The 22,843-nt window shown below is 43.7% G+C and overlaps 1 protein-coding gene across 2 annotated transcripts in view; it reads right to left on the bottom strand.

Annotated features, from left to right (window-relative positions):
- LOC115459808 (transient receptor potential cation channel subfamily M member 7-like) overlaps positions 1-22,843 on the bottom strand; it is a 214,101-nt gene that overhangs the window by 178,355 nt on the left and 12,903 nt on the right. For both annotated transcript variants that reach the window (XM_030189591.1, XM_030189592.1), the window contains exons 4-7: positions 21,335-21,533; positions 11,866-12,076; positions 8,122-8,246; positions 1,284-1,455 (exon numbers count right to left, since the gene is read on the bottom strand). In XM_030189591.1, the coding sequence (XP_030045451.1) occupies positions 1,284-1,455; positions 8,122-8,246; positions 11,866-12,076; positions 21,335-21,533 (707 nt within the window). The remainder of the gene's footprint in view (positions 1-1,283; positions 1,456-8,121; positions 8,247-11,865; positions 12,077-21,334; positions 21,534-22,843) is intronic.

Raw genomic sequence — 22,843 nt, 5'->3', positions numbered from 1 at the left:
GTGTTTTCCTGTTCTTTGTGGACCCCCCTTCTAAAATAATGGCCATAGTGTTCTGAAATGGAGCCACTATATTTTTATTTTTGTTACATTTGTACCCCACGCTTTCCCACTCATGGCAGGCTCACTGCGGCTTACATGGGGCAATGGAGGATTAAGTGACTTGCCCAGAGTCACAAGGTGCTGCCTGTGCCTGAAGCGGGAATTGAACTCAGTTCCTCAGGACCAAAGTCCACCACCCTAACCACTAGGCCACTCCAGTTCCACATATAAGTTCCAGCACTTATATGTGAAGGCAACTGAGTGATGCCACTCTTTATTTCCATGTATGCGTTTTTGTAGTCATTACTCTCATTACCCATGCTGGAAAATACACATATATTTGCTGGCATCCATATGAGTATATTACAAAAGGCCTGTGTTCACCAGAATCTTTTGTAAAATACCAGGGAACTGTAAACATCCTGGACATCGCAATTCCTAACTCATCGATTTATGCAAAATGGAGTTGTATTAGAGGTCCTATTACTAAGGTGAACTAATGGATTTAGAACATGCTAACAAATTAGTGTACGTTAAGGGGGAGATTCTATATATGGCAGATAAAAAAAAATTGGCACTGATTTAGCATATTCTATAATTGGTACCTAGATTTAGGTGCTGATTATAGAATACGTTTAGTTGATATTTCAGCGCCTAAATCTACGTGCATCCATTTACACCGAGAATGTGGCGTAAATCCCAGCACGTAGATTAACTAGGTGCATAAATTTCAGAATGCCCACAAAACGCCAATTTCCCCAACCATAACCACACCCCTTTTTGCCTGTGTACCTTAGAAGTTTGGTGCATATTGATACAGAATACGCTTAGCGACTTCTGCACCTAAATTCTAATCAGTGCCAAATAGTGCTCATTATTACTTGTTAAGTGCTGTTATCAGCTCTCACTAACTTGTTAAGCTTGTTAAGTTAGGCGCATGGATATAGAATCCATGCTGATTTCGGCACGGAACTCTAGACGCGCTATATAGAATTTGGGGTTAAGTGCCATGCAGCCCATTAATATACAATGGACTGTGCAGCATTTAGTGTGCCCTAATCGTTAGCATGTGCTAAATCTATTAGCACACCTTAGCACACCTAAGTCTTTATAAAATAGCCTCAAAATTTGTGCTAATTGTACCTTCATCCTAGTTGGCCTGTTATAAAATTATCGTCCACATGTACCTTGTCCTTCTCCCATTGTTCTCTTCTGGATAGAATGCAGCATATATGAAAACTTACTTGCATGAATGCGTTGTAGATTGATTGTTTTTTCCAATTCTCTTCTTAGATTAACTTCTGCACCATACTTTCCAACCGTTCCATCATCCACAAGAATGAAATGCGAATGGAGATTGTTTAGGACATTTAGTTTACTAAGAGGGTTTAACAAAGTTTGATATGGAGCAACAACCTGAACAAAATGTAAAGATTAGAACAATAACAAATTACTGTACTTTTAGAAAGAAACTGAAGAAGTTATTGTTTGCTAAGGTACTTGATAGTAGACATAGCCTAGGTGCTTATTTTCAAAGCATATGGATGTCCCAAAATGCTAAAATGGATGTCCATGTGTTTGAAACGTCTAAATCCCAATTTTTCAAAGACATGTTTTAGGTGGGACTAGGCAGGGCCCAAAATCAGAACGTCCAAGTCTAAAAGAAGGACGTCCTTATTTAGACCTGTTTCAGGAATGTCCAGGGTACAAAATGTTGCTCTGATTGAGCAGATGTCCACTGGAGGGATTAAGGCACCTCTTTAATCTCCCAGTGGTTGCTGTATATTCCCTGTCCCCTGAAAGTGAAACTGAAAGGAGATACCAGGTTCCATGACAGCTTCAGGTATTATGGGCATTCTTAGCAAAGCAGGAAGCAGGTCTGAGGAATAGCCTAGTAGATAGAGCAGTAGACTGTAAACCAATGGATTGAGGTTCAAATCCTACTTTAACTCTTAATTTGTTTTTATTATGAGCCCTCCAGGAACAGAAAAATACTTACTGTACCTAAACATATAAACCACCTGCAAGCCTGAAGACCATGGTCGTAGTTTGGGGAGCAAGAGAGGCATTGCCCCCCAAATGGCTTGCCACCTCCACATTGCCCAAGTAGTGCATCCCCTCCCTGCAGCCCTGCAGGATCCATGATCACTCTATCTCCTCCCTCCCTTCTTCCTGCACTGCAGTCTTCAATCTGTCCAGGCTGCCAGCAGCATTAGCAATGTAAGCACGCTGCCTTCAGCCTGCCCCTGAAACCTTCTTTCTGCAGTGTCCTGCCTATGCAGAAACAGGAAGTTGCAGAGAAGGCATCTGGGGCAGGCTGATGGCAGCTTGGACAAACTAAAGACTGCAATGCTGGAGAAGGGTGAGGGGGAGAGCGATCTCGGACCTTGCAGGGGAAGTGGTATTTGTGCACTCCTGGAACGCACAAGGGGTATGTGTGCGATCCTGGACCTCACAAGGGGGGGTGTGATCCCGGACCTCATGGAGGGTGCATGTGATCCCGGACCTTGTGGGGGTGGTGCGATTCTAGCCTCATTAGGGGGTGCGATCTTGGACCTCGTGAGTGGGGTGTGAGGAGAGAGGGAGAGTGACAGTGACATTGGACCTCATAGTGGGATGAGGAGAGAGGAAAAGGAACATTGGACCCCGCAGAGGAGTGTGAGGAGAGAAGGAGAAGGACACTGAACCTCCAGGGGGAAGGATGAGGGAGGGAGAGGGACACTGGATTTCCAGGGGGAGGGAGGGAGAGGGACACTGGACCTCTAGGGGGAGGAAGGAGAGAGGAAGAGGGACTCAGGATCTCCTGGGGAGAGGGAAGAGAGAGGGAGACTGACACTCGATCTCATGGGGGGAAGAGAGAAGGGGAACAACATTGGACCTCTCAGTGGGAAGGAGAGAGGGAGAGGGACACTGAACCTTCCGGGTGGAGGGAGGAGAGAGGGAGAGTGACACTGGACCTCACAGGGGAGAAAGGAGAGAAAGAGATGCCTCAACCATGGATAGGGAGGAGAAAAAAATGCCAGATCACAAGGGTTAGGGAGAAAAATGCCAGACTATGGGGCCAGGGGAGAGGAAAAAAGAGTTTGAATGAGGAGCTAAAAAAAGAGAGAAGGTGAGAAACTAGACTCACAGAGGAGAGAGAGAGAGACATGCTGGAGTGGGGGAGAAAGATGGGATGTATGAGGTGGGGCAGACAAATTGGGAAAGATGCTTTATCCAGGGAGAGGAAGGGGGAGAGAGAGCGAGAGAGATGCAGTACCATAGGAAGAGGGCAGGGGAGAGAAGAGGGAGAGAAGCTGGCCTTGGGGTGGGAGTGCAGAGGCAGAAGTGGGCCAGGCGGGAGGTATGGGGTCATAAAGAGCAGATACTGAACATGGAAATAGGGACAGAGACACAGAGGGTAGGTGCTGGACAAGACAGATAGGGACACATAGGGAATAATGGTGGACATGGAGAAAGAAAAAATTCAAATAGGAAATAGTAAAAAGCAGAAGATGGATGAGACTGAGGGCAGAGGGAAGGAGCAAAAGATGGATGGGACTGGGAGTGGTAGGGAGGCGGAGGGAAGGAGCAGAAGATGGATGGGGCTAGGGGGTATGGGTATTGCGGAGGGGAACAGGGGAAGATGGGGCTAGGCGGTGTGGGTGGGGGAAGGGAACTGAGTAGAAGATGGAGCTGGAAGTGTGGGGGAGAAGGAGCAGGAAATAGATGGGACTAGGGGTGGGAGGGGGAAGAAGCAGGAGATGGACAGGACTAGGGGTATGGGTAGAGGGGAGGGCAACAGAGTGGAAGATGGATCAGGCTAGGAGGTGTGGGTGGAAAAGGAGGGGAATAGAGCAGATGGGGTTGGGTGGAGGAGAGAGGAACAGAGATGGAGAGAGAATTTGAAGGGATAGTGAATACTTGGCAGTTTTAGATATGAGTTGGGGTATATTAATGGGTTGGGAAAATAAGTGAGGATGTGAAATAAGGGGTATGATAAGGGGGTTAATGTGAGGAAAGACTAAGACATAATGTGAACAACTGGAAGACCAGAGAGATGATGAGAGGTATTGAAAAGGGATGGGGGTTGTGGTGAGGGGTAAGGAAGGAAGGGGATGGGTCTTTGAAGGGGGTTGAGTTAGAGTGGAAATGAGTGGAAATGGGGTTAAAAAGATGGTGAAAAAGGAGCTATTTGGCATAGGGTATAGGGTAAGAGACAGAAGAGTGGCCTTGGAGGCAAGGGAAGGAAGGAGAGACATGCATGGAGCTGGGACTGATAGGATGATGAGATGCAGTGGACGGTAGATGAGGGCAAATAGAGTGAATACAGAGGATGAGAATGGGGGCTAACAAAGTGGGTGAAAGATGGGGGAGGGATTTTGGAGACTGAGTAAGGGAGGGACAGAGTGGGGAGTGGGAGTGCAGGAGAGGGAATGAGAGGGAGGTGGTAAGTCAATAGATAGATGGATAATAAGTACTAAAGAGTAAGAGAAAAATGGGGGGAAAACATAAAATGAAAGATCAGTGTCAGACAGATGTAGAGAAGGAAAGGAAGAAGACAAGAGAAGAGAAAAGCCAACCTAGAAATGAATTTAGGAGAAGACTGACACGTGGAAAGTGGAAGAGGCTGGGGCCAGCCCAATTAGAAAAACAGAATGCTCAGACAACAAAGGTAGAAAAGAAAAAAATGTTTTTATTTAATGCTTTTTAAGGACTGGGATGTGCCTGCTTTGTGAAGTGTACATATTTTCTATTTTTGTATTTTGCAGAGTTCAGGAGAAAATACATTTCTGTCTCTCTTTTACCAGTATTTGTATTGCTTACAGAGTCTGGCTTTCTTGAAGGGATCTTTATTTCAGTTTTTGTGGGCATGTTTTTTGCAGTTCCCTGTTTTGTATCATATGATGGTCTGTATATGTTCTGCATGTGTGACTGAGGTGACAGATTCTGTTGGCATGTAGTGTCTGTGTAGGAATATATAACCATCCAGCTTGTTCCAGTTTTCCAGTAGCAGGTATATTGGTGCTCTAGGGTCCAGTATAATATTTATAGTACTGTCTTTTCATAGGTGTGTTAGGGCTGTTGTGTGTTACGTTTTCTGTATAGGTTTTGAGTGTCTTTTTGCAGGGTTTTGTGTTATTTCATAAAGAGTCTGGCCCTATTTGAAAGCAGGCTCTGGGGCAAACAAAAACCCATCTGCTTTAAGCTTGTGCCATTCCTGAGGTGATGATCACAATTTGAATATTTTTGTATGGTGAGTTGTAAGGGGGATAAAGCACTTAAGTGGCTAAGATAAACGCATTAAACACAGTACTATCTTAATGCGGTTCATCCTATGTTTTATCTGGCTGCATATTCCTGGATATTCAATGCAGGTGCATGGACATGGCTTGGCATTGGATATCTGGGAATAAAGTCTGCAGTGGTCAGCATAACACTGCCACCAGCTAAATATCAGGCCCAATATGTCTGTTACAGAGAGGGTTATTTTGCTGATACTGAGAAGAAACCAGAATCAGATTTTATTTTGTATGGTGAATTCTGTGGGGAAAATGCTCTACAGGGCGTAGGAAGGGGGGGCGGTGGGGCGGTCCGCCCCGGGTGCACGCCACTGGGGGGGTGTCGGCTTCGCTGGTTCCCTGCTCCCTCTGCCCCGGAACAGGTTACTTCCTGTTCCGGGGCAGAGAGAGCAGGGAACCAGCGAAGCCGACGCAGCTCCCAGCGACGTGCACTCGGGGCAGATCGCTCCTCGCCGCTTCCCTATGCAAGTACAAATGCGCTCCGGGGGGGGGGGTGTGCACTCTGGAGGGGGGAGGGTGCTCACCGAGATGCGCCGTGCTGCACCCGGGGGGGGGGGGGGGTGCGCAGTGGCGACCCACCCCAGGTGTCAGCCGCCCTCACTACAGCACTGATGCTCTAGTTCAGATCTGCACTCATTGTTGCATGAAGAAGACTCCTGTGGATGCAGATATATGCTTTCATTTTAACACTGTGACAATGAAGAGTCAGGGGTCAGTATTTTTTTATATGACAGCTTCAGGAAGCATAACTTAACTCAAATAATTTTTGTTGCATATCATCAATGCTGGCAGTTTTGTTTTGTATAGTTTGGGAGTACAAATTGCATTCTTCTTTCCTGGGGCAACTGCCTGACTAGTGTATACAGCAGGAGCTCTCAACCCAGCCCTCGGGACACACCTAACCAGTCAGGTTTTCAGGATATCCACAATGAATATACAGGCAATAGATTTGCATGCACTACTTCTATTCTATGCAAATCTATCTCATGCATATTCATTCTGCATATCCTGAACACTTACTGGGTTAAGAACCTCTGGTTTAGAGTGAGGGGACCTCACCCTCCTTCCTGATCTGAGTTTTCAGGGGACCCTTTTTTTGGTTGCTTTAAGGAGGGGGTGCCATCTCATCCCTTGCTTCAGGCAACAGACTACCGTGAGCTCCTGAGGGTAAGTGTTGCCTGTAAGTGGAGGGGAAGGGAAGGAGAGGAGGAAAAAGTGCTGCCTGTGGATGGCCCCAGGAAAAAAGTGCTACTTGTTGGGGGGGGGGGGGGTGGAGTTATTTTAAAGAAGGAGAGAATACTGTGATTTGGAGAAGTAGAAAAAGGGAGGGCACTGGTGTCAGGCCAAGGGAAAGGGGAGAGGGAGAGTGCATTCTCCCCTTGTTAATTCATGTTAATTTGAGAGGGGGCATAGTGAGAGAAATTTCCCATATCTTCATTGTTTTGATATGCTGGCCTCTTATTCAGCATTTTAGTCTGGTGCATGTGTGTGTTTGTTGTTGTTTTGGGTTTTTTTTTTTAATAGCCATAATGAATATATATGAGATGTATATATGCAAATAAATATGCTAATGTGCCAAGCCACACCCTTTGCCCCCAAATGAAACAATTACACCCATGCTGAAGGCTATTGAAGTGGTGTACATTCAGGTAAAGTAAGTATATTTCTGCTCTTGGAGGGTTCACAATTACAAATAAAAGAACTAAAATGGGATTTGAACCTTGGTCCCTTGGTTTACAGTCCACTGCCCTAACCACTAGGTTGTCCCTCTGCTCTGTACAAATATCAGTGTGGCCATTTATACAGATGTCCATGTCTCTTGTTTTTCTCTGTTCCAGGGGTGTAGCTAGGTGGGGGCATGGGCCCCCGCAGATTTAATACTGGCTCCCCTGCTTTCACCCCCCCCTGCCACCAACCCTCCCCCGCCACATTCAACCCCCTCCCCTCCCGCCGCCGCAGGACATCAGGACTCACAGAAACAGAATCCAGATCAGCGAATGTGCTGGACTTGGAGACCAGCACTGAAGGGGACTTCGGCTGGCGGGGTTGGGGGCCCCCACCAGCAAAGGTACCTGGCAGTGGTGGGGGAGGGTTGGCGGCGGCGGGAGGGGATTGAAAGGGACATGGGAGGGATGGCGGCGCCGATGGGGGGTCAAAAGTGGCAGGGGGTCAGCGGCGCCAGGGGGGGCTAAAATGTGCCCCCTCACCTCGGGCTCTGGATCCCCTCCCACCAAAGTCTGGCTACGCCCCTGCTCTGTTTATAATTTGGATGTTCAAGTTTGTGAAATGGCTCTTCATGCTGGACGTCTCCAGCACAAAGACGTCCATCTCACATATTTTCAAACAAGAAATTGCAATGCATTTTCTGTTCAAAAACACATGCGAGATGGATGTCCATTTGGGACATTTTGATGTGGACATCCCTATTCTGACTTGGATGCCCTTTCAAAAATGCCCCTCTATGTGTCTGAGAGCTGGATTTGGTACTGTATTTGCATTTTGTAAATTTGAATGTATATGATGATGACTGGAATTAGTAACTATGTTTGCATTATATTAATGCAAGAAAATATTAATTTATTTGTTTTACTGTCTGTTTTTACTTGATTTTATGTATTTTGTCATTGTTCAGGTAATAAATATTTCAAATAAATAACACATGAATAAAAATCCCATATACACACTTTAACACATCAAGCACAGATAAGACAAGGAATAAAAGAGTGCTGTGATATTCCTTGTATGATATTAAAAATTGCAATAAAATTAAATTAAAAAAAGGGAACAGGACAGTGCTTACATCTCTTCCAATGAGATCATTTCTATTTTCAATTGCTCCCCATGGGGTTATTCCAATAGTGCAAATCTTGCGGGATGGTATGCAAGCCTGTTCTTTCAGTACATCCCCAATGTGTTCTGCAACACCTGCGCTCAGACAAAAAAAAAAAAAGAGCAGACGTTTTTTTAAGGATTTATAAATATTTTCTGCTAATGTTTTTTGTTCATGCCCTCCCATTGGAGCTCAGGGGTCAGTTCAGTTAACATTTCCATAAAGAGCTTAAGGTCTAGTTCTTTACTGGGGCCTGGGGGGGGGGTGGAGGGCAGCATGGGGAAAGGGGGGTGCTGTGGCGATGATAAATGATACTCAAATTGGAGTTGTTGAGAGGGGATCTGAGTTAGATGGGAAGAGGTTTCTATTTTGTGTATATTCTTTTTATTGTAAGCTGCTTGATATTTGTTGACAATTAGCAATGCATCAAATAAATCAAATAACAATTAAACAATCTCTGAGAACTTCACCGGTTAGGGATCTACATATATAGTCAAACCTCGATTTAACAGACCCTGATTTAACAGATTTCAGAGGTGACAGTATGTATGTACAGTTATAGTTCTCTTATAACCCACTAATACCAATAGCATAGTTCATAGTGGATTACAACAAAGAAGCTAGAATAAATAAATCTAGGCTGTAACAAATTAATCTACCATAATTATAAAAATAATTAACATAATCAGCTTAACAAAATAAAACACAACTACAAGATAATAACTGCAATAAATCACTTCCCTGTCACATATTTATTAAAGAGCAAAGTCTTTAATCCCTTCTTAAAGATATTTAAGTAGGCAAATGCCTTAATTTAGGGAGTTCCACGGTCTAGATGCTTGGTATGCCAATAAACAAGTACTTTTTTTTAGAAATAATCCCCTGAGGGCTACGAAAAGAAAATAGGGATAAACCTCGTATATTATAAAATTGTCCTGTGGCTGAATAATGGACTAAAGAAAGCATATATTGTGGAATCAGGCCATAAGCAATCTTAAATAATAAACATCCCATCTTAAACAACACCCTAGCTTCTATAGGAAGCCAGTGCAGCTTAACATAATATGGTGTAATTCTGTCTGATTCCTTAAGGGAAAAAAAAAATCAAACAGCCACATTCTGAACAGTTTGGATTTTTTTTAGCAATCGTTTTGGTGGGCCCAGGTAAACGATATTACAGTAATCTAATTTGCTAAGAATCGGTGACTGTACCACCAGTTTAAACAGATCTTCCGATTAATATCACCTAATAGTCCTTAACTTTCTCATTACATAAAAGGAACTCCGTACAAATGAATTCACTTGGGGCCCTGTTTACTAAAGTGCACTAGCGTTTTTAGCACGTGCTAAAATTAGCACTCACTAAACACGTGAGACACCCATATAGTCCTATGGATGTCTCTAGCATTTAGCACATGCTAAAAACGCTAGCACGCCTATAGCGCGGCTTAGTAAACAGGGCCCTTGATGTTCCATAGATAATTTATCATCTAGCACAACTCCCAAAATCTTAATAGAGTGATCCAATGAATAATACACTTCATCAATGATAAGAGTTAGATCCCTTGTTTGATTTTGCATTGCCCCCAACAGTAAAAATTTTATTTTTTCCCTATTTAATTTAAGATAATGAGAGGTCATTAAGGGCGTCTTTTACTATGGCATGCTTACATTTTTAGCGTGCGCTCAAATTGTGGGTACGCTAAACATTAGAGACGCCAATGCATTCTTATGGGCATCTCTAACGTTTAGCGCACCCACAATTTTAGCAATTTCTCAGTGTTTATCATTACAAATTGGGGGCCTTAGTAAAAGATGCCCCCAATTTGTAATGATAAACACTGAGAAATAGTATTATATATATATTCCTTAGATCAGTAATAACAGGAAGGATTATAGTATACATATCCTATATAATAAAATGCACCTCCAACATTCTGAAGCCGAGAAAGTGAAGCCTTCAAGCATTCCTGCAACATTCCGGAACTACAGCTTCAGAACGTTGGAGGTGCGTTTTATTATATAGGATGTGCTTGGTGCTTTTCTGTAGCACATGGGGGGGATTTAATATATGTTGATTAACGTGGAGGAGTGGCTGGAGGGGGGGCAGGGGAGAGAGGACAATCGCTAGGTGGCTGGAGGGGGCAGGGGAAATAGGACAATCGCTGGGTGGCTGGAGGGGGGGCAAGGGAAAAAAGAGAATCACTGGGTGGCTGAAGGGGGCAGGGGACACAGGCGAATCGCTGGGTGCCTGGGGGGGGGCAGGGGAGATAGGACAATCGCTGGGTGGCTGGAGGGGGGCAGGGAACAGAGGAGACTCGCTGGGTGGCTGGAGGGGGAGCAGGGGACAGAGGAGACTCGCTGGGTGGCTGGAGGGGGGCAGGAGAGAGAAGAACATCGGTGGGAGGCTGGAGGGGGCAAGGGAAAAAGTAGAATTGCTGGGTGGCTGAAGGGGGAGCAGGGGAGAGAGGAGAATTGCTGGGTGGTTGGAGTGGAGACAGAGGAGACACACTCGCACCCAACAGTCTCACTCTCTCTCTGGCACACACACACACTCGCACATTCACTCTCTCTCTCTCACACCAGGGGCATATCTGCGTTGGGCCACAGGGGCCTGGGCCCCCGCAGATTTCGCCCTGGACCCCCCTACCACCATCAACCCTCCCCCGCCGTTGCTGTCGCCTACCTTCGCTAGCGGGGGACCCCAACCCCTGCCTGCCGAGGTCCGCTTCCTCCTGCCACTGCCGGCTCCCTTTAAAAGAATTCCTTCAGCTGGTGGGGGACTCCCAACCCCCGCCAGCCAAGCCGAGGTCCTTTCATTTCTTCCACTGCAGTCTGCAAAGCTGGCGCCGAAAGTTTCTTCTGAGTCTGACGTCACTGCACGTTGTACGTGCAGGACGTCAGACTCAGAAACAACTCATTCTGTTTCTGAGTCTGACGTCCTGCACGTACAATGTGCAGCGACGTCAGACTCAGAAGAAACTTTCGGCGCCAGCTTTGCAGACTGCAGTGGAAGAAATGAAAGGACCTCGGCTTGGCTGGCGGGGGTTGGGGGTCCCCCACCAGCTGAAGGAATTCTTTTAAAGGGAGCCGGCAGTGGCAGGAGGAAGCGGACCTCGGCAGGCGGGGGTTGGGGTCCCCCGCTAGCGAAGGTAGGCGACAGCAACGGCGGGGGGAGATTGGCAATGGCAGCGGCTGGGGGAGGGGGATCAGTAATGGCAGCGGCGGCGGGGGGGGGCTATAATGTGCCCCCTCACTCTGGCCCTGGCCCCCCCTACCGCTGCAGTTCAGATACGCCCCTGTCTCACACACAGTCAATCTCACACTTTCTCAAACATACACACTCCAAGGAAAACCTTGCTAGCGCCCGTTTCATTTGTGTCAGAAATGGGCCTGTTTTACTAGTAGTATATATTTCTTAATTCATGATATGTGATGTTCTCACATATAGCTAAATTTGTGGGTTTTAATACAACTGTATTGCTCTGCAAAATATAATATGTAATATTTAGCAGCCTTTTGGTTTTGCACAGACACAATTTTTCAGACATTTCAATTTAACGGAAAATTAGATTGAACAGACACCTCTTCCCCTCAATTAGACTGTTAAATCAAGGGTCGACTGTATTTGCAATAGCATTTGCTAATATAACAGAATTTGGGAAAATTATGCCTCTGCATTTACATGTAAATTGAAACCAGCATCTTGTTTACCAGTGTTTGTGCCTCCAGTTATAATCCAAGCTCCTGTTACAGCAAATTTGATAAGACCCTTGCTGAGCACCTGTTTGATCTGTGGGTCAAGCTCAAACTTCTGCATGCCACCATGGACAGAAATGACCAGTTTGGGTAGTTCCATTTTCCATTCCTTAAGCATAAGCTGTAAGATGGCTTCTGGTTTGCAGTTATAGGACAATCTCACATACTATGGTGAAAAGAAACATTACATTTTGGGTTAGTTTCGAAGGTAAGTCATTACAAAATTCTCAAGCATTAGATTTTCATCTTTGGAGAGACAAAAGGACAAGTCTAGCGATCCAATGATGTTTTAGAAGCAACTCAAATTTTATTTCACACATGTGCTTCTGATCTCCAAGCCCTGTTCAGACTGTTCTAGTAGGCCTAAAAAGAAAGTCTCAGGTCTCTCTTCTTCCAGTCATAGATGACACTGGAAATTCCCAAAAGCAAGAAGTTCCAAAAAATGGGAAAACCAAAGACTTGCAGAAGGAAAAACCAACAGGAGAACTTAGAAGTGGAAGAAGACTAAATACCAGGATGGGTGAAACAAAACAGTTTATTCTTCCGAAGTAAACAAGATGTCCTCAACACAGGCCGTGTTTCGGCATAAAAGCCATTATCAGGAGAACACTGCTAACCTTATTTTTCTCAGGGGAATTGTAGTAAAAGCATAAAAGTGATGTAGCTCAAAATCACAGAGTACAAACAGTTGGCGTTCCTAGCCACTGCTCCTACTCTGACTTCCACTGCTGTTTATAGCACATTCATAACCAAGATTCCATGGTCTTGATTGACTTCTTTAATGGAGAAGGAGGAAAATTAAAAGACCCCTTCCTATGGATCTGCCAGATAAAAATTCTGAAGACTAGGGAAGATTATCAGACCATGCACTGGATATGGTCAAGCACAAAAAATTAAAATAAAGAAAAAAAAAATACAGGTTAGCTGCCATTTTGCAAGAAATTTGCTAAGGCATGCCAGTCAGCTCCTGGTTCAGTTTGTAAGCCACAGATAAATTTCTCACATGATGTCACAGCTGGGAAATTTATATGTTCCCAGCCATGGCAATACACGAGAAGTAAAAAAAAAAAAAAAGGAAAGAGCTTCTCAAGTAGTCAGACATTAAGGCCTAGATTCAATAAATGATGCTCAAAGGTGGCGGCGGGATAATATTTTGTAAAGGGGGATCTGAATGCAGATACCTTTATAGCTTAGTATGCATTTTGCACCTAACTTTGGGTGCAAACATTTACGTCTGGCAAAGGCTGGTGTAAATGCTGGCACCCAACTGATGGCAGTTAGGTGCGTAAATACAGGTATTTCTTCCTGTCACAAAAGGATGGGTAATGGACATGAGGTTCTGTAAATATGTACAGTGTGAAGCAAGTTAGAAAGTGATTTGAAGTGGATCATTTCATCCTGCCAGTTGGTGAATGGGACTGTAAATATCCAAGAGTTGGCATGTTACTACCTGATTACGAAAGTCATAGTAAAGTTGGAGTTGCTTTTTCATAAGACCTCTGGAGCACTGAGTGATCTTTGGAGAGCAAGATACAAAGAATGCCTAGACTGAGAAGACATTCCCAACACCCAGGATCGCTATTCTGGACCATTAACCAACTCCCAAACTCGCTGGTTGAAAGGTGTGATGGTATGAGTGATGTTAGGGGCAAAGGCTGAATAGAGTCCCAGTAAGTGTAACCTAGACCATCTTGATACCCCAGAACCAGATTGAGAGGACCAAGAAAGGGACGAGACCTGGGTAACACAAAACAGATGCCCAACATGGGGCAAATGGTGAAAAATTGAGCTGGAGACTGGGACGGGAAATCAAGCATCAGTGTGAGAGAGAGTGTGATCTGAACTATATTGTTGTTTTGTGGGCCCAGGTGGGAACTGGAGCTAGCCCATGGTGGTGGGGGGGGGGGGGGGGTGTAGGGGGGACCACAAGGCCCGGGCTACAAATATAAAAAGGAAAGGTTCAGCAAGCCTTTTATATCTTGCAGGATCCCAGGATCAAAGCAGTCTAACATATTAGCAAATAAGTCAGATATTAAAAGCTGTCTGAAACACATATTTTTAACAAAGTTTTAAATGAAGAGAGAGAGGGTTCCTTACACAATATTACAGGCAGGGCATTCCACAGTGTGGGTCCTACTACATTGAACATCAGTTCCCGAAATGTACGGGATGGTATAACCCGAAGTGAGGGAATACTCAATAAATGCTGCTGACCAGAGCACTGAGCCTGCACTGGGTTTTAGGGCAGGAGATATGGTGACAAAAATTGAGGAGAACCTCTATGGAGAATCTTAAATGCCAGTAGTAGTACTTTGTACGTTATATGATATTCTACTGGCCACCAGTGTTTGGCCCTTCACAATGGTGGTCACATGATTGTATTTCTTAGAATGGAAAAGTAACTTCACAGCAACATTCTGTATCAGTTACAGCAGTTTGATCTCTCTATGACAAATGCCCCTGAGGAGCTCATTACAATAGTCTAAGTGTATAATGACTACAACATGGATTACAACACACAGTGCTTTTTGGTCAAGCAAATGCCGAACCAACTTAATCTGTTGTAGTCTGACAAAGCAAGCCTTAATGACTGATGATATATGATCCCTAAAGGAGAGGTTAGAGTCCAGCAGTACGCCTAGAACCCTGAGATTTACTGAATACTTGATAACTTGTTTTTATTTATTTATTTGTTGCATTTGTATCCCACATTTTCCCACCTATTTGCAGGCTCAATGTGGCTTACATAGTACTGTAAAGGCATTCGCCAAGTCCAGTAGAGAAACAAATACAAGGTGATATTGTGGTCGAATAAGGAGGAGTGGAGTGGAGGAGTGTCCTAGTGGTTAGTGCAGTGGACTTTGATCCTGGGGAACTGTGTTTAATTCCCACTGCAGCTCCTTGTGACTGTGGGCAAGTCACTTAACCCTCCATTGCCCCTGGTACAAAATAAATACCTGAATATATGTAAACCACTTTGAATGTAGCTGCAAAAACCTCAGAAAGGCGGTATATCAAGTCCCATTTCCCTTTCCGTATATATGTGTGTCAGGTACAATGGGGGTTGAGGAGAGGAAAGGTTATATAGCATCCATTTCGAGCTTTGGTTTTGCTGTGTTGTAGAGAGTAGGTATCTATGTTGAGTCGGTGGGGTATACCTTTTTGAATAGGTAGGTTTTTAGTGATTTCCTGAAGTTTAGCTGGTCATAGGTTGTTTTCACAGCTTTTGGTAATGCGTTCCATAGTTGTGTGCTTATATAGGAGAAGCTGGATGCGTAGGTTGCTTTGTAGATTAAGCCAGGTCTCCACCTGCAATAACGTCCCTGACATCTGCAAAGGATGAACTGTCTAAAGTGTCCAAAAGGACAACAATTTGCACATCATTGGCATAAATATATGGTAATAGACCCAATGTCTGTATCAAAAAAGCCAGTGGAGACATGAAGATGTTAAACAATACTAGCGCAAGAAGGGAACCTTGAGATACACCACAAGGGGGCTCAAAATGGTCAGATAGTTCCTCTTGCTAAAGATCTTGGTAGGACCTGTCAGAAAGATAGGAATGAAACCATTGCAGTGCTTGATACATAAGTACAGTGGGGGAAATAAGTATTTGATCCCTTGCTGATTTTGTAAGTTTGCCCACTGACAAAGACATGAGCAGCCCATAATTGAAGGGTAGGTTATTGGTAACAGTGAGAGATAGCACATCACAAATTAAATCCGGAAAATCACATTGTGGAAAGTATATGAATTTATTTGCATTCTGCAGAGGGAAATAAGTATTTGATCCCCCACCAACCAGTAAGAGATCTGGCCCCTACAGACCAGGTAGATGCTCCAAATCAACTCGTTACCTGCATGACAGCTGTCGGCAATGGTCACCTGTATGAAAGACACCTGTCCACAGACTCAGTGAATCAGTCAGACTCTAACCTCTACAAAATGGCCAAGAGCAAGGAGCTGTCTAAGGATGTCAGGGACAAGATCATACACCTGCACAAGGCTGGAATGGGCTACAAAACCATCAGTAAGACGCTGGGCGAGAAGGAGACAACTGTTGGTGCCATAGTAAGAAAATGGAAGAAGTATAAAATGACTGTCAATCGACAAAGATCTGGGGCTCCACGCAAAATCTCACCTCGTGGGGTATCCTTGATCATGAGGAAGGTTAGAAATCAGCCTACAACTACAAGGGGGGAACTTGTCAATGATCTCAAGGCAGCTGGGACCACTGTCACCACGAAAACCATTGGTAACACATTACGACATAACGGATTGCAATCCTGCAGTGCCCGCAAGGTCCCCCTGCTCCGGAAGGCACATGTGACGGCCCGTCTGAAGTTTGCCAGTGAACACCTGGATGATGCCGAGAGTGATTGGGAGAAGGTGCTGTGGTCAGATGAGACAAAAATTGAGCTCTTTGGCATGAACTCAACTCGCCGTGTTTGGAGGAAGAGAAATGCTGCCTATGACCCAAAGAACACCGTCCCCACTGTCAAGCATGGAGGTGGAAATGTTATGTTTTGGGGGTGTTTCTCTGCTAAGGGCACAGGACTACTTCACCGCATCAATGGGAGAATGGATGGGGCCATGTACCGTACAATTCTGAGTGACAACCTCCTTCCCTCCGCCAGGGCCTTAAAAATGGGTCGTGGCTGGGTCTTCCAGCACGACAATGACCCAAAACATACAGCCAAGGCAACAAAGGAGTGGCTCAGGAAGAAGCACATTAGGGTCATGGAGTGGCCTAGCCAGTCACCAGACCTTAATCCCATTGAAAACTTATGGAGGGAGCTGAAGCTGCGAGTTGCCAAGCAACAGCCCAGAACTCTTAATGATTTAGAGATGATCTGCAAAGAGGAGTGGACCAAAATTCCTCCTGACATGTGTGCAAACCTCATCATCAACTACAGAAGACGTCTGACCGCTGTGCTTGCCAACAAGGGTTTTGCCACCAAGTATTAGGTCTTGTTTGCCAGAGGGATTAAATACTTATTTCCCTCTGCAGAATGCAAATAAATTCATATACTTTCCACAATGTGATTTTCCGGATTTAATTTGTGATGTGCTATCTCTCACTGTTACCAATAACCTACCCTTCAATTATGGGCTGCTCATGTCTTTGTCAGTGGGCAAACTTACAAAATCAGCAAGGGATCAAATACTTATTTCCCCCACTGTATATAAGTATTGCCATACTGGGACAGACCGAAGGTCCATCAAGCCCAGCATCCTGTTTCCAACAGTGGCCAATCCAGGTCACAAGTGCCTGGCAAGATCCCAAAACAGTATAATACATTTTATGATGCTTATTCTAGAAATACATAGATTGAGGAGAAAATCACTAAGAATACTTGCAGTTAACAACAAGGTGGAGTCTCATATCTTTTTGCACGGATATTCATATCACTCCCCTGGTGACTCTATCGACATGCATAGGTTTAATCATCGACTAAAACCACCTCCACCCTAATGTTGTAATTGCAAAATATAACTTGTATTGCCACACCATAATGTGCAAATTATATATAGGCAAATCCATCAGATCGCTTCATGCTAGATTGATAGAGCACAAATCGAGGATTAATGCATGTAATTTGGGTGCCCCTTTAGTTCAACATTGTGTGGCTAAAAGTCACAGTTTTGAAGATCTTAAATGTAAGGTGATCGAACGGGTTGACCCAGCTATCAGAGGAGGTGATTACAATAGGAAATTGTTGCAACGTGAGACCTTCTGGATACACTGGTTAAATACGGTGGAACCCGAGGGCCTCAATTCCATGTTACAATGGGGCAGTTTCATGTGAGCACTCAAGGTTTCCCGCTACGGAAGAGATTGGCAATTATTTCCGGTAGCTTGTAGATTTTAAAGAGAGCAGAGGTGCCATTTTATATTAACAGCTAAGCAGCTGTGTTGAGACACGATTCAGTAAGTCCACGTTAATGATTTGAACGTTATGAATATTTGCAGTGGTGGTGAGAGAATGACACTTTGTATTTTATGGTTTGTGTTATTAGGCCAAATGGTGTGGGTTCCCCCAGAAGAAGCATAGCGAAACAGGCACTGTCGGGGCTTCTACACACGCCAGTCTGAATGATGGAGTTTACATGCTCCTTAAGCTAAGTGTCTTTTGTTTGGTATATATTCATGTATATTTGCACATTATGGTGTGTCAATACAAGTTATATTTTGCAATTACAACATTAGGGTGGAGGTGGTTTTAGTCGATGATTAAACCTATGCATGTCGATAGAGTCACCAGGGGAGTGATATGAATATCCGTGCAAAAAGATATGAGACTCCACCTTGTTGTTAACTGCAAGTATTCTTAGTGATTTTCTCCCCAATCTGTATATTTTAGTAGCCTACATTACAATAGGAGCAAGTCAAGCCATATAGTTATTTTGTTTTTATTCTAGAAATAAGCAGTGGATTTTCCCCAAGTCCATTTTAATAATAGTCTATGAACTTTTCTTTTAGGAAGTCATCCAAAGACTTTTTAAACCCCACTAAGCTAACTGCTTTTACTACATTCTCTGGCAACGAATTCCAGAGTTTAATTACACGCCGAGTGAAGAAATATTTTCTCCGATATGTTTTAAATTTACTCCTTTGTAGCTTCATAGCGTGCCCCCTAGTCCTAGTATTTTTGAAGAGAGTAAACAAGCGATTCACGTCTCCACGTACCACTCCACTCTTTATTTTATAGACCTCTATCATATCTCCCCTCAGCCGTCTTTTCTCCAAGTTGAAGAGCCCTAGCCACTTTAACCTTTCCTCATAGGGAAGTCGTCCCATCCCCTTTATCATTTGTGCCGTCCTTCTCTGTACCTTTTCTAATTCCATTATATCTTTTTTGAGATGCGGTGACCAGAATTGAATACAATATTCGAGGTGCGGTCGCACCATGGCGCATTTTTATTTTCCATTCTTTTCCTAATAATACCTAACATTCTATTTGCTTTCTTAGCCACCGCCACACACTGAGCAGAGGGTTTCAACATACTATCAATGATGACACCTAGATCCCTTTCCTAGTTGGTGACTCCTAATGTGGAACCTTGCATTACATAACTATACTTCGGGTTCCACTTTCTCACATGCATCACTTTGCACTTGCTCTAGATATTCCTATTTCCGCCAGATGAGATAAAAGCAATTTAAGATCCACCATATGAAATGCAGTGGTTAGATCTAGTGAGAGTAGAACAACAGTTTTGTTGTTGGTCAGTGCTGTCTGGATATTCAGAAGCATCCCTAGCAAAGCTCTCTCGGTGCTTTGGTGTGGGTGAAAACCTGTCTGGTTAGAATGTAATACTTAATGTATCTCTAGAAATCTGGTTAGATAGTTAACTACAACCTGTTTTGCAACTTTGGAAAGAAAAGAAAGTTTAGCAAGTGGTCTGTAATTAGTGACTAGGTCTACTCTGATGAAGATCTTTCTGCTTTAGCTGAATGTTGCTACTTTCCACAGCAGGTAACACAAATGTGAAGCTCCATTTTAGACAGTGGCGCCGGCAGGTGAGGGAATAGCGGCAGTGCAGAGGGCAGGAAAGAACATGCTCCTCCCCCCCCTACAGAGACCACTAGACTACCAGGGCCCTTCGGGTAAGACCAGGACAGTGGAGGTGTTGGCTGTGGCAGTAGGGGGCAGCATTATGGCAGTAGGGGGTGTCAGACAGTGGCCAGGTGGGGGACCCAGACCACCCTCAGTGCCCAGGGACCCAGACAAATCTCAGTCTGCCCCTGAGAGGTAAATACAATTGTCTCCTCAATCACTCCTGCTGATACACCCAACTCAGTACCAGTGTACATGCCAGCATCTAGATTTCAAGTATGCATATAGGACTAGATTCACCAGTACTGTCTTATAATACTTGCTTGTTATACTAATATCATGCTATCCAAGTTCTTTCCATAATACTAAATGTCTATTTCATTATATATTTCCATTATTCATGATATATTGTAAGCCACATTGAGTCTGCAAAGAGGTGGGAAAATGTGGGATACAAATGCAATAAATAAATAAATAAATAGCGCTGAAAAAATCCAAGTGGCACTCCAAGTTGCAAGCAGTTTATAGTATAACGCTTAGAGCTGATTTCTGCACCAAATTTTGGGCATGAAGGTTTACACCACTGAAACTTGGTGCAAACCTTGATGCATAAGTTAGGTGCAGATCCCCAGTATTCAATAATACCGCGTGCATCTTTCGTGTACACATTGCCCCTTTTGAGTTACCCATTACGGGGTCCTTTTACAAAGGCGCACTAGCATTTTTAGTGTGCACTAAATGCTAGAGACGCCTAAATATTCCTATGGGTGTCTCTAGCATTTAGCAGGTGCGCTAAAAACATTAGCATGCCTTTGTATAATAATATAGAATAGCGCTTAGCACGATGCATGTGCAAATCAAAAATGTCGTCAATGCCAATAATTAACACCCAATTATTAGTGCTAATTGGCTTGTTAGCCAATTTAGTTGCGCATGCATCTCAGGGTAGTGCGCAGTTTTGCATGCAGAAATTTGCATGCCATTTATAGCATCTGGCCAATATTGCTATTGCAAAATCAGATGTACAAAACTTTTCTGGTCCACCCAAACCACACCTACAATACACCCCATTCAAAACTTTGCATGCTGTGGGATCTACATATATACGTTGCAACTTTTCTAAAAATTGTTACTTGATGCATTGGGCCGTTTACACATTTAAATCCACTATTTACAGATACCACACAAGCATTTTCAAATGACCTCTATATTATTCTGAATAATAATAAAATGAAACTGAGTACAAGCAAATCCACTTTCAAGCATTCAACTAAACTCTAAAACAATTCAGCTCTTTGCAAAATTTAGAGATTAGATTTATAATTTTCTTCTATTCCGCCCTTATCCAGCATTCAGCAAAAAAAAAAAAAAAAAGCAGAATCAAACAGATTACAAATATAACAATCAATCAAAGCAGAAAAAATCCTTAAACAAGAGGAAGTCTCTGAGCTGTTTCCGAAATGCAGGACCACTGGCTTTACACTTGAGTCGCAATGGTAAATTGTAAATGGTAAATTCCATTCAATTGGACCACGGATGGAAAAAAGGGCAAGAAAAGTTGCAGAGCAAAGTCAAGCCAGCTCAGGCTGTGAGACTTTCTACTAGTTTATTACTTTATCTGCTACACCGCCTTTTACAAAGTCAACAAAGCGGTTTACAAAGAAATATTAAATTATAAAATCAAAACTTGATGCAACATAAAAGCAGATTATAAAATTACTTAATGCTGGACCATGTGTGGGTGTGGGAGGGGAAGAAGGTCAAATACTGGTAAAGAGGTGGGGGTGTGCCTTGACAATTTAAGCGCTGTATAAGTGTGCCGTGAGATGAAAAAAGTTGAAAATCTCTGATTTAGTCTATACCTTGGCTTTGTGGCTATGTGAACCACCCTGGAAATTAATGACACCATATGCATCAGTTGAACTTTCTTCCGTGTGTGTCTCTACTGACCACTGCTCAGTTTCTTCTTTAAGAGTTTCACCCTTCTTGATCTCTGAATATTTCATGGCAGCATTGAGAGTGCTCCAAGCATGCTGCCAGACTAAGCAGCCACAGCAACACCTGCCAAGAAATGTTATATTGAAACAATTAATCTTGTGTTTTGAATACTACTTTAATTATTGCCACTAGCATGAATTTAAGGTTCCTAGCTTCAGGACTGGAGGCTTCAGAAAAACTGTGAATGGATCAATAGTTTATAATAGGTATCAATAACTATCAATTGGAATCTGCTTTGGAGCCACAAGTGAATTACTTAAGGCCCTTTTACTAAGCCGCGTAAGCATCTACATGCGCCCAACATGCGCCAAAATGGAGTTACCGTCTGGCTACCATGTGGCTCTTGTGGTAATTTCATTTTTGGCTCATCCAATACGTGCATCTGAAAAACTATTTTCGGACACGCATATCAGATGTGCGCCAAGTGGCATTTGACGCGCGTAGGTCATTACCACCCAGTTACCGCATGAGACTTTACCGCTAGGTCAATGGCTGGCGGTAGGGTCTCAGACCCAAAATGGACGTGCGACAAGTTGAATTTCTCACGCATCCATTTTTGGCAAAAATTTAAAAAAGGCATTTTTTGCAGGCACACTGAAAAATGGATTTGCGTGCACCAAAACATGCACCTACACTACCGCAGGCCATTTTTCAGCGCATCTTAGTAAAAGGACCCCTTAGAAAGTATTTTATGTTCTTAAGGAAACTATGGAAAATCTGCAAGTTTATTCAATATGATCATTTCAAGTTGTTAATACAGGCAGTTTTTCTGTCAGAATTAGATTACTATAATGTCTTATATGTGGGATGTCTTGATTATTTGTGTAAAAAGTTACAAACAATGCAGAACAGAGTTTTGCACGGGTACAGAAATTTCACTCATCCCCACTGGAATCTCCTCCATCCTCACCCGACCCCTGTACCAAAATAACCTGACTTGTGGTAAAACAACCCAACTTAACAGTAGACCATGTTGATAACTTCCCCTCTCAGTGCTTATAGGGATTTCAATGCTATCAACCATATCTGTTAATCTATTGTAATTGCCAAGCTAGCTTAGAAACACAAGGAAAGGATAGGTAGGCTGGCCTGGCACTACACTTCCACGGGAACCCTGCAGGACTCATTTTCAAAGCACATGGACAAACAAAATCTGCCAAAGCACATCTGCCAAAAAAGTCCAAACTGCAATTTTGGAATGGCAGAATTTGGACATCCTACACTGCAGTTTGCAAATAGCAAGAGGATGTGCTGTGGGCATGTTATGGGTGGGAGTAAGGGGTGCCCAAAATTAGGACATCCAACAACGATAATCGAATGGGAAGAAACGCCCATATTTAGATCTGTTTCAGTCACATCCAGGGTACAAAAAG

The sequence above is a fragment of the Microcaecilia unicolor genome, chromosome 1, assembly GCF_901765095.1.
Source record: "Microcaecilia unicolor chromosome 1, aMicUni1.1, whole genome shotgun sequence".
In the NCBI taxonomy this organism is placed as follows: Eukaryota; Metazoa; Chordata; class Amphibia; order Gymnophiona; family Siphonopidae; genus Microcaecilia; species Microcaecilia unicolor.
The sequence above is the reverse complement of the archived record's forward strand: the minus strand, read 5'-3'. Positions and strand labels throughout refer to the sequence as shown.